A 12,625-nucleotide genomic window follows, 5' to 3' on the forward strand; every position below is an offset into this window, starting at 1 on the left:
ATTGTTGTCTAAAATATTGGCAGTTAAAACAAACATTAAACCAAAAGCAGAGCCCCCCCAAAAAGGTATTGTAACCTTACATGCAAAACACTAAGGAATATGGTAAAAGTTTTCAAAAGCTCTACAAGATTTACAGCCAAACACACATCAATGTTTGTTTCAAGAATAGTATCACCAGAGCAAAGAAACCAAATCAAATCACACGATTAGCATGCTCTGGACGCCAGCTTAGATTAGACTCCCTGACTCACAAATGATCATAAAAACTCTTACAACTATATATTGGGATATGGATTGCGAGGCCATTAAAGAATAGAGAAGAGTGATAAGAGAAAACTCACAAGAAGGAAATTTAATGAACTTGATCATAAAAACTCTTACAACTATATATTGGGATATGGATTGCGAGGCCATTAAAGAATAGAGAAGAGTGATAAGAGAAAACTCACAAGAAGGAAATTTAATGAACTTGTAAGCCAACACAACCAAAAGATCATAAAAATATGTAATGTCCATCCCATGAAAATAATAAAGTAGGCATCATTAAGAGCACAGTTAAAACCTCTCATTTCCATGATTGGAATCAAACGCATTGTGAGTGGAAGTAACAGGTAACTGATGCGTCTGGTTTATCAAGCGAATTCATTTTTTGTCTTTCACAGACAAGATCTCCCATGATGAGCAAAGGTTGCCATAAAGAGGCAACCTGAATTTAGTGAAGCACTGTAGCAAGTCACCTACAGAAATGACAATCTGATGAAAGAAACGCAATAGATGACACTAAGCAATTAACAAATAAATATCAGTTGTGTGATGAAATAAGATTCCAATTCTAGTATCTACCCATTACAAAGAAATGCAAAGAAGATAAATTGTAGCTCAGCTTCAGTGTAAGAAAGCAAGTAACGTCATCAAATTGTTTCCATTCTTACATTTCATTCTCATAACATGTAATAGAACATTACCTATCTTTATATGCTACCCTTTAAAGGAAATGCAAAGAAGATAAGTTGTACCTCAGCTTCCGTAGAACGATCATTAAATTGATTCCATACTTATGTCTCGTTCTTATAACATGATCATCTGCAGCTGCATGCCTTTGATGCTATAATGGAATTTGCTTGCGGCAAGAAAGAAGAAAACTGTGAAAATCTACATTGCTGTAATCTGTTTCTTCCATCACCAGGCTACTTTGAAACATAGCACCTAGAAAAAATCATACTGAAGCTGGTAATCATTTTCTACCATGCTCATCAGATATTCCTGCCTATCAGCAAACTCGGTATCGTTTTTCCCTTTGAACACATTTAGCAAATAAGATGATTTGGCATTTGAAATGACATACTTCTCCATGAAACGTTCCTCATTCAACATGACAATCTGAGGAAAACTCTTTGTTCTCTTTATCGCTCCCATAGACTTTAACGCTTCAAATACTCTCTGTCTGGGGATTATTCTTGCTTCCAAGCTGTATGCCAACAAATGGGGGTATTTCACAATCTCACTCAATGGAAGCCCTGCATAATTTACCAAAAACTCTACATTTCTCTTCATCTTTCCCCTCGAAAACTCCAGAATCTGAGGTTTCCGCCGACACAAAACCAGCACCTGTTCCTTCGAAAACCCTAAACGGTACAAAAAACAGAGTTTTTTCTCTAAATAATCATTACTAATTCCCATAAGGGAGCGCAAAGAAACCGCAAACATGGGCGACCCTTTCTTGTGGCCAAAAGCCTCTACTTGATTAAATAATCTCACAGCATTTGCCTCTGAAACTGTCAACAGCTTGGGCACTGTGGCCACCATGAAGGACAATTCCTCGCCCTCAAAACCGCATTTTTGCAAAAATGAAACTGCATTTTTAAGCCTAGGCTCAAGACTCAAGTTGAAAAGTCTTGGATTCAATGAAATTAGTTTGGGGATATCCTTTTCCTTGACAATAGTCTTAAGGAAGCTAAGCTTGGGCTTAATGTTTTTCTTGGGATTTAATTCAAACAATCTAGGATTGCAAACGACGACTCTTCGGATTTGAAGAGGGGTCAAACCGTAGCTCTCCAGTAATTCTAGTACTTGTTCCAAATTCTGCGTTGATGTTGAATGAAGCATTTTGGGGCAATGTCTCAGCGCCCTTCTTATGCTTCTCTCTGTAAACTCATATTTGTTAACCAGGAGTTGCGTCACAAGACTCTTATCTGGGGTTTCCAGTGGGCCGGCACAGAAAATGGCAAATTTTCTAGTATTGATTGCAGAACGAGAAGAAGGAAGGGTTTCCAAGTGCTGATGGGTTGTTAATGGAAGCTGAATCAATCTGGGTGGCTTCGATATCAATTGAATTGCCATTGTCTCAGGGAAAAAATAAAAGCCAGTCTAGATATGATTTATATGGCAAGATATCGCCTACAAAATGCACAATGCCATAGCAGCAGCTCTTTGAGTCATGAAGTTAAATCATTAAAAAGAAGTCTAAAAAACAGCGTCAATTGCTCAGATTAATTTGATTTAAGATGCGAATTGAGTAATTGTGAGGGACATGTCCACGGAAAGGTGAATGAAGGAAAGAAAGATTTTAACGAGATTTTGAGGTTCAAGTAGTCTATGGGATCTAGGAATAACATAAAAAATTTCATTAATAAGATATCTTATTTTTAAGTAATTGTAACAATTTTTTAAGATTCATTTTTTTACGGTAGATTTTGATTCAAATTTGCTGTTTTTCATAGTCTTGCATCTTCAAATAATGTGTTTAGATTGTTAGTTTTCAAGATGTCATCATAACTTATGTAGAAATTAGTATGGGTTGAGCATTCCATGATAAAATGTCATTCTGTCTCTACCATTTTGGCATTGTAGAATAGGCAATATTTTTTCCCCCTCCTCTTTAGGTATCATCCATCTACCTGTTTTGCATCTCAAGTGATGAGAACTTGTCCTTAGTTGGGCTATCAACGTTTTTGCTTTTCATTTAATATTGGCCTCTATGTAAGTTTTTTCATTATGATCTCCCGAGGGATTAAATTCCTTGACATTGTAATCTTTTTTTTGCCCATTTTATTTTATCCATATGACATTTCTAAACTTTTCCCTCACAAGCTTAAATCTATTTCCTCATTGGTGATTGGACATTCCTTCATATTAATATCCCATTTCTTCATCCATTTGTTATTTTGTTTCATCCAAGTGTTCTTCCTTCTAATTAACTCTTCCTCCATTATCTTCTTAGGTCAATGGTGTGTTTCCATATTTTGAATCTTCTTTAGGTAAATTACTAATGCTTCCAAAAGGAAGGTGCTTGTTTCCACCAATAATATCTCATATGGGACAACAGTTTTAATTTTGAGGTTGCTTATGATTAGATGTTTTTGAATTCTTTCTACTTTCCTCTGTTTTTTATTTGACATGCTACTGCCTCAAATTTCACACTTGTAGAGAATCACTGGGGTGACCAACAAACCAAAAAGCATTTATTTGATTCTCCAATCCCCTAGTTCTGCATTCCTACATCTATTTTGTAAAGAATATAATGCTTTCCATCCCCATTGGATTCTTTTTACTCTACATGTTTCCCAATTAAGCTACTTGTGAAAATTCTAAGTTATTTGTACTCATTCACAACCTCTATCAGATTGCCTTAAAAAAGAAATTGATTTTGCTTCATTTTATTTATTCGTAAAGAGAATATCATCACTTTGTTTTCTCTAGTGTTTACTTGCATCCCAACTTTTTGACAAAAGGTTTCAAGTTGCCTCAAGTGTTCCTTTAGACCATGAGCTATCTTAGCAATTAAAATGAAATCATCAACATATAGCAATAACTTAATTACATATTTAGACAATTGAATTCCTTCCCCACTAGTCTTATTTAACCAATCTTCTAACTTATCAATGTTAACCCAAACAAAACTAGGGAGAGCAGGTAGCCTTGTTTGATGCCAATATCGCTACCAAAATATTATGACATTCCAACTACAATTTTGATTTCAGCCTTGACCAACTCATATAGCCTATGTATTGCAACTCTAAGTGAGTTTGAGACTCCCAATTCTTCCATTCTATTTCATAGTTTGTCACGTTGTACCATGCCGAAGGCTTTTCTAAAGTCTACAAAACAACAAGAGGCCTTACCACCTTGGGTGTTCCATATTTTTTCAACCAAGAACCTAAGAGTAACACCATGGTCAATAGTGGATGTTTTGGTCTAAAATCAACCTACGTCATAGCTCTTTTTCCTTCTCTTTCTACCCAACTACTTATGGAACTCATCACCTTAAAGCCTCACACAAAGCTTGATGACATTGCTTGATAGTTGTTAATGCATGCATTCATCAGGAGGAAAATATACCTTGATCATGATTGTTGAACTTGAATGCTATAATGCTTGTATGCAAATTTCTCCTTAATTTCCTTGAAGATGCTTGATCGAATGCTCAATTGGAAGGAACTCTTGATAACAAATGATGTTCAAAATGGGGGAGGGAATTGTATTTATATAAAACTTACACCTTTTTTAGTTTACAATTTATTATCACTATCTCATTTCTTCATCATATGTCTTATCAATTTGTAGCATTGTAAATTATCACTGGGCCAATTCACACCTCATGTTTGTGCCCCTACTTCAGTGTGTCCTATCCTCATCAGCTTCATGGGTCCATTTGTGCCTATTCTCCAACTTTGAGGCCATGAGCAACCTTTTGCGGGTCCTACCATGGGATGACCACTCTATTTTTACATTGTTTTGGTCTTGATTGAGGTGGGACCAGGGTGTGGAATGCCCTGGTCTGGACCATGGTGCCTCAAAATGCCATGTTCCTGCTTAATCAAACCCCAATTTAAAATGGGGTTGGGGCTATATCTCAATAGTAAGTTTTGATCTTCATGGCTCCGCATGATCATTGGAGGTCGACCTAATTGGTAATTTACCTAGAACCCCCTATATAAAGATATTTTATCAACCTACTTTCATCTAACAATCTAAGCAATTAATTCCTACCATTTGTTCATTCGTGAAGCTTTCATCATCAATTATTTTCATAGATCTTCAAGGTTGCATATTCATCTTTCAATCATTGTGGAGAAATGTCATGTTAATTTTCATGCAAGCATGTGTGTGTGATTAGGGTTTTGTCATGTCCATGTCATTTCATACAACATATGTGATTACATTCAGAGAGCAAAGCATCATCGTCAACAAGTGTAGATTTGAGGTATAACTATCTAGCATTTATTTTAGTATTTGCATTATTTCATTCAAGGTTAATTCCTAAACCAAGTTTTGACTTAGGCAAACCCCTATTCCCCACAATTTCCCCTTTCTTTATGTGCATAGTAAATAGGTATAGAGTTGTGTTTGGGAGGATCGACATAATTCACAAAGACGAACAGGTTCACTTTTCAATGACACAAAATCCTAAGGACCATGGCGAATTGATACTACCTGGTCTTGAAAAATTAGGCCGAACTTCTAGGAACATATCCAAAACATCTTGTTTTGCTCAAATCCAAGTTGGTGTCTCTATACGATGAATGTAGCTCACTGTTTATGCCCGATCTATTTAATAATCACCCATTTTACCCTAATTTTAGCATTTCCACAATTTAAATTAGAAAGAGGGAACCAAACCCTAACAAGGTGAACCTAATCAGGATTTCAGACTTTTTCCTATTGGGATTAAGCCTAGATCTATTAGGTCCACCCCTCTTTCATTGTGGTCGTCTCTCAAGTAAAATTAGTGGTTTTTTTACCTTAATTGGTGAAACCCTTATTTTCACCATTACATTTTGGTGAACCTGACTCCTTACACCACTATTTTTGATCTGTGTTCTTAGATATGATTTGTGAGCATTTTCATTTTCAAGTTTGCACTCGTAGATTTTATTTTTAATCAAATTACATAAATTTAGATGTTAAAATTCATAAAAACCCTAATTTAATTTGGTTAATTTGATTTGTGAGTTGCATAATTTGTAACTTTTATTTTCAAATATGATCTAAAACATTCAAAAGGGCACTTAGTAGATTTAATTTATTTTCCATTTCACATATGATTACATTGTTTTTTACTTATATTTATCAAAATCATATGTTGGATAATGGTTTGTTTCACTTTACATTGCTTCTTTTCATTCATAGCACTTTGGCATTTGCATTTTTAGAATTTCCAAAATGTTTCCTATTACTCAATTAAATCTTAAAGCTTTTATCCATGATGCATGTTGTGATATTTTTAGGAAAATGTGTTACATATGTAGATCAAATAAAATATTTTGTAGATCATAATCCTAGAGATGCTAATGAAAAACCTAACACTTGTACCTAGATCCTAGGGTATCTCATGTGATTGAAGAAAGAGCTAATACTCCTATCATTTATCTTTGTAATGGAGAGAAAACATTGAAGAGAAAATCATCTTCTTCTCATACACTTACCCTAGCACAAGGGGGGCAAGATCAAAATATTGGTGTTTCAATCTCTCTAGATCCCCCTTATTCTCATAGAGCTTATCTTAATCATCAAAATATTTGTAGAGAAGATGATGCTATGCATTTCATTCATGATCTATCTCCCCACATAAAATTAAGTAAAGATGAGGCCTTAGATGATAAGGATCTTCCTTCCAAACCTATCAAAGAGGATATGCATGATGATAGAAAGGAGAATCTTCCTACAAAGGATATTCCTTCCACATCTACTTCTCCCTTTGTTCCTTCTAGATGTACTTACACTACAAAATTTAAATAAATCCATTATAATACTCCTTCCTCTCAATTAAAAATATCTTATAGGAGTGGCTATAACATAATATCAAAACAAGGTTATAGAGGACAAGGACTTGGAAAATTTGAACAAGGAATCAAAGTCCTTATAAACCCTCCTACACAAGCTAGTATTGAAGGTCTAGGACATCCTCAATATTCACCAATGGATGATCTCCTTAGAGTTCAAAAGCTTAAGGAGTACTTTGTAAGACACAAATTCTATCATCCATTTAAAGGTTTTTCTTCCTCAAACACTCTTTTTTTTTTCTCACATCATAAAACTAATGATCATGACACCAATGATTGTTAGGATTTTCAAAATAGAATGCAAGGACTCATTGATAATGGCATAGTTAAAATCATAAAAAAAAATCCATCTTCTTCTAGAAATTCTTGTCCTACATCTCAAGAGACAATACCTACTCCTATTGATGACCAAGAGAAATTAGCTACTAGAATCTTTTGGAGATTGACGTATGATAAGAATGTTGTCTTTCCTTTCATTAAAATTAATCACAATTATAAGTGTAAGGAAGGTGATGCACATTGTATTTTTCATTGTAGTTATTCTCATTCTCTTGGAAATTGTAAAGCATTTAAAACATGACCAATATTATAGAGCTCATATAGCTCTTACAATTGATATTGCACTCTATCTTGGTGAAGAGGTAGTGCCTTAGCACTCCATTCACCCTTCATGTTGCTCCCCACCCCACGACACTAGTAGTTAACTTAATTAGGGGCTCTTTGTTATAAGAGGTGATGCTTTTTCAATAGAAAATATCTTGGGGCAGCAAAATAATTCATTCTTTCCTCTATGGTTGCAGGGGCAAGAATATTATCCTATCTCTTTCCTCTTTCTAAGGTTTCACTACTTCCTTTATGGATTTCACTTTTCATAACATGATGTCCTTTCTTTCTTGAAACGATATCTCTTATGGATAATCTCTCCTTAAGGGAGTGTGTGATCCTTTATCTTAATTCTACATCTTTCCTTTTTGAAGATTACCTCTTCTTTAGAGTTGCATTTTGCATATCTTGATGTCTTTCTTGCATTGAATATTCCTTCATGTGAGTACATGCGTGTTCCTTGTTTACGACATTTCTTTTCTTGGAATAGTGCATTTTCTTATGTATAATCTCCCCTTAAAGGTTGTGTAATTATTCTCATTGTCCCTACACTTGGGGAGCATTGATTTTTCTTATCCTTTCTAAGGATCCACTTTTCCTATATTGAGTGGTGTTTGCTTATGATTTGATGTCATTTCTTGTGTAAAATTGTTTTTTGCTCAAGGATTCTCTCTTATGCAAGAGGTGTATATCCTTGACTACAAGGTCTCTTTTACACTTGGAAATGTATATCTATTATAAACAAACCCCCCTTCGCTTTGGCTTAAAAGTGTGTCATCTTTCATAAAGAATCCCTTTCACCTACCAATAGGAGGAAGGTAGGCATTCTTTATCTCCTTCCTTTCTTTTGGTAGAAGATGTTATTTTTGTTCAAATAATTCCTCTTGGATGTAGATGTCTTTTGAGAAAAGATCTCTTCCCTCCAAAGATCCTCTTTACACTTGTTGAAAGATATCTCTTTTTCAACTATCTTGCCCTCACTTGTAAGAGTCTTGCCTCTTTAGCTTGGATTTATGAATATTGTTGCCTAAAAGGATATCTCCTTGGTGTTGAAGGTGTGTATCCTTGTTTCTAGCTTCCTTAAGACATCAACATAGACCTATGTTGACATCTTAAGGGGGGCATACATATCATCCTCTTTGTACTATATTGTACTATAATTTTGCATGTCTTAAACATGGTGTTAATTCTCGAAACCAGAGCAAACAAACTCTTACACTTGTTGATGGTGATGCTTTGCTCTTTGAATGTAATCACAAATGTTTTATGAATGGAATGGACATGACAAAACCCTAATCAGACACACATGCTTTGCTCTTTGAATGTTTGCCCCATGGGGTGTGTTATTAATATTGCATATCAATAGTCAGATGATAACCATAGGATATAATAGTAACCAGAAACTCAGAGCAATGCTTTCATTAATGCCAAAATGTCTAGTACGATAATCATTCTTTGTGTTAGTGTATCCAACAATAGGTACAAGAACATATATAAAGACACGGTCGAGGGTTGCGATTACCACCCGTGGGGAACTGTCGTGCAACAGACAACTACCCTTGGCGATGCTAACATACTTAACCAGCGTAGCTTAACAAGTAATACAAAGCCCATTTTATGACCAACATCATCCCCCCCTAAGAAAAGTCATCTCTGAATGACAAGGACAAAAATCCAGGACTAACACAACAAAATGGGGATGAAGTACACTATATACAATAAGAAAATCACTAAGAAGAAGGGGCTGAGGGGGCGTCTTTGAAGGAGGTAGTTGCACTGCCGATGAAGAAGATGCAGGAACTACTGACGTCAGTTGAGCCCGAAATTCATACACATGTTGCGTCCTTGCCTAAAAAACCTTTTCTGCTACCATCTGATGCTCAAGTGCAGATTTCACCATTGTTGCTTCCACAAGGAGTTTTTTTTTTTCCTTGACATCACAGTCCTCCTGTGCCTAAACCAAACTTGTCTGCAAAACACGCTTTTCAGTCTTAGCCTCCACCAACTGCTACTCAAATGATACTGTCTCCCTAGCCAATTTGTCCTTGATAGCCACCCACGCTGCCCTCTTAGCATCCAACTCCTGGGTATATTGAACCAAGTCTCATGCTACTACTGCCTCCAACCTGGTGGTCAGCTCCTCTCGAGCCCTCTGTGCATCCACTGAGGAAACCTCACGTCTAGCCGAGACATACTCTAAGTTCCTCAAAGCGTACCATTCATGCCTGGAAGTGGCCACAACCCTCTGGCACAAAGGCTAGGAGACACCTCAAATCCTCCATCACACTCCCCAAAGGTTGATAAATGAACTGAATAACTCCCTGGTGTTGTATGACTTCACGTTCTTGCAATGCCTTCCCTCAAACTTTGTTTGTTCGCAACCTCCAAATCCGTCTCCCTCTACGACTTATGGCTTCCCTGCCAATGCTTAGCTTTAGGCTTCTTTCTCTAGTACGGAACAAACCCAACACTTACCGTTACTTCTCTGATGCCCTTCGCCCAACTCAAAAAGTGTATTGTAGCTCAAAAATAAACTGGGGATCTGGGGGTAGTGCCCCCAGTGGGCCCCTCGTGGGGTCCGGGGGCAGCACCCTAGGTGCGCTCCCAACACCAATTTACAACCTTTAGAACCACACGGAAGTCCATGGTGCACATCATTTTTGTGATATTTTAAGATGCCAAAAACCTTCTTCTCCACTCTAATTTTTTTAGCATCCTGGCTCCAAACTCCATCAAATGATTTTTCAATCTGGTCATCATTTTTTTTTAACCACTATAATGTACCCGATGGCATCCCTAGCCATACAACAACCTCCTTGTACAATCAACAACATAGAGCATTGAAATTGACCCTTGACACCCCCAATTGTACAACAACCTTCCCGTACAGTCAACACCCTCCTTACCGTATGACCACCCCTCCATCGTACGGACCACCCCGTACGGACAACACAACCAACCATCCACCGTATGGTTCTCCTTCTGTATGCCCAATGCAAGTGACAGTTCGTTGTTGCACAGAGAAAATGAAAATAATTATACTTTGCCCAACGAAAGTGATAGAAGGAGATTTTACTTGCCGAAGAATTAACCTGTGGATTCGCACTTGTAAAAAGAAATTATATTGATAATGAACGCACAATAGATTACACCAACTTCAACAAAAGCAGAATAGGGTGAGGAGCCGTCGGTGCATTTTTTCTTTTCACGTGCCATCACCACCGTTTATCCCTGTTGTGCCATGGTATTTTTCCTTTCACACTTTTTTTTTAAACCGTCGCCGCCATCGTTGTGCTCCTTCAAGCCTATGGTGGTATTCCACCATTGGTGACCTCTTTCAATGGTGGTTCCACCACACGGTGGTCTCACTGTACAGTGACCCCCCCACGGTGGTTCCACCACACAGTGGTCACCAGTGGTGGCCCCCCGATGGTGGTTCCATCATATGGGGAACCCCTGACAGTGGTCCCATCACATGATGATTCCACCATAGGGGGAACCCCCGACGGTGGTCCCACTATGGCCATCGATTTTTTTAATTTTTTATTTAATTTCCTAATCTAATTGTCCAGAGAGTCTTCGGCTCGGGTCCCGTGCCTTTGGGATCGCCCTTCATCCTTCTCAGTTTGCCTCGCCCGAGAGTCTCCCGTTTCGGTCCCATGCTTCTCGAGTTGCCTGCCTGGCCTCTTGGGTCCCCCTCCGGACTCTCGGGTGTCCTTCTGGCCTCTCAGGTCCCCTACACGCTTCTCGTGGTAGGGTTTCAATTTGGACCCATTGGTGGAAAGTCTATTTTCAATGGACATCCAAAGACCTAGAACCATAAATTCTTCAAGGACCACGGTCTCCTTCCCGTACATAAGAAGAAGAAGAATAATAAAGATTTTGAAGGTTGCGACCTTCCACACAGGGTTTCAATCATTGCCGACACAAATGATCTTGGGATTATCTACATCACTGAGGTTTGTCTCCTTCAATTTTACCTCTTGATACTTGATGGGTTCTTCCTTCAGGAACTGGTGTGCGGTGGTGTCACTCACACGAGCGTCTCCCTTCTAATATTCTATGTATTTCGGCAGGTACACCTCCTCTGTTACTTGCTCTGGTTCCTCTACTTCGAGCCTGCAGCTTTGGAACATTTCGTAATCCTCCATCTGCCAGTGGAAGAGACCATTCAATGACACCATCTCATCCTCAGAGTACTCTCCTAGTTTGAGAATCCCTTCATCGTTGGGTTCCATGCAACCCTGTCCTTCATTCCTCAGGTCGCCTTCTCCTTCACCCTCTGATTCCGAAGATGATGCCAGTTCCTCACTAACCAACTGCATCCCAAGGTCTATGATAAACTTCCTTCCTCCGTTCTCCATAGACACAGTGTTCTTCTTCTAGTTGTGGGTGGCCTTGGCTACTACCAACCACCCTCTCCCTAAGATCGCATCATACCCTTTTTTCTTTAGTGGGATTACCACGAAGTCCAGTATGAAGGGTTGCATCCTGATGGTAGCTTTCTGGCCCATCAGTCTCCCAATGGGTTTGATTCCATGCTGATCTATTCCCAGCAGATTGAATGTAGATGGCCACAACGTTGGCTTCCCCAGCTTCCGCCAGGTTTCTTCTGGAAGAACATTCACTCTTGATCCACCATCGATGATGATATCGGTTAGAATGGTGCCAAGGATACCCATCTCCACAATGGTCGGGTTCCTTCTAGTGTTAACTGCTAGCAGCCTAGGGTCTATTGCAGACCCCCTAGGAACATCTGTACGGTGGTTGGTATTGGTGTGTGGTTCAGAGAGATTATTCAGCAACGTCGTTCGTAATTGAGGCATCATCTGGAGGAGGTCGTGTACCTTCACAAACACCTCTTGTTTTAAAATTTAATTTAGTATAGCCTCCTCCACCTTTGGTCGGCTGGAAGTACCCGTCGTACCCTTCGCCTTCGCCCTCTTTCGTATATCTTTCTCAATTTCTTCCCATGCTTCCCGTACCTTTCGCTTCTCCGTCTTCGGGTCTGGGCACGTTGCTTGTCTGGCTTGGGCGCGGGTTACAACCAACACTTCCTCTTCTTTGGTTTCCTCGATATTGAGCAGGTTGACGCCGAACTTCGGGCAGGTGGCATCTTCATGGTCTCCCTGTCCACACCATTTGCACAAATATTGTATGGCCTCTCCCTTCGGGCAGTCTCGGGTGAAGTGCCCCCACTGGTTGCATGCTCTGCATTGTATCATCGGTTGGCCTTTGGA

The 12,625-nt window shown here is 38.7% G+C and overlaps 1 protein-coding gene across 1 annotated transcript; it reads right to left on the reverse strand.

Moving 5' to 3' along the window:
* Nucleotides 1-346: 346 nt before the first annotated feature.
* On the reverse strand, nucleotides 347-2,506 carry LOC131035134 (transcription termination factor MTERF8, chloroplastic). Its single transcript, XM_057966776.2, has 2 exons — nucleotides 1,017-2,506; nucleotides 347-737 (listed from the first exon to the last, which is right to left on the reverse strand). Exon 1 carries the CDS (start codon nucleotides 2,338-2,340, stop codon nucleotides 1,207-1,209), a length of 1,134 nt encoding a protein of 377 aa, XP_057822759.2. The 5' UTR covers nucleotides 2,341-2,506; the 3' UTR covers nucleotides 347-737; nucleotides 1,017-1,206.
* Nucleotides 2,507-12,625: the final 10,119 nt, after the last annotated feature.

This window comes from Cryptomeria japonica, chromosome 6, assembly GCF_030272615.1.
Source record: "Cryptomeria japonica chromosome 6, Sugi_1.0, whole genome shotgun sequence".
NCBI classification, from domain to species: Eukaryota; Viridiplantae; Streptophyta; class Pinopsida; order Cupressales; family Cupressaceae; genus Cryptomeria; species Cryptomeria japonica.

Excerpts from the sequence above, each read along its gene's own strand:
- LOC131035134 (XM_057966776.2), bottom strand. The coding sequence starts at position 2,340 with ATGGCAATTCAATTGATATCGAAGCCACCCAGATTGATTCAGCTTCCA.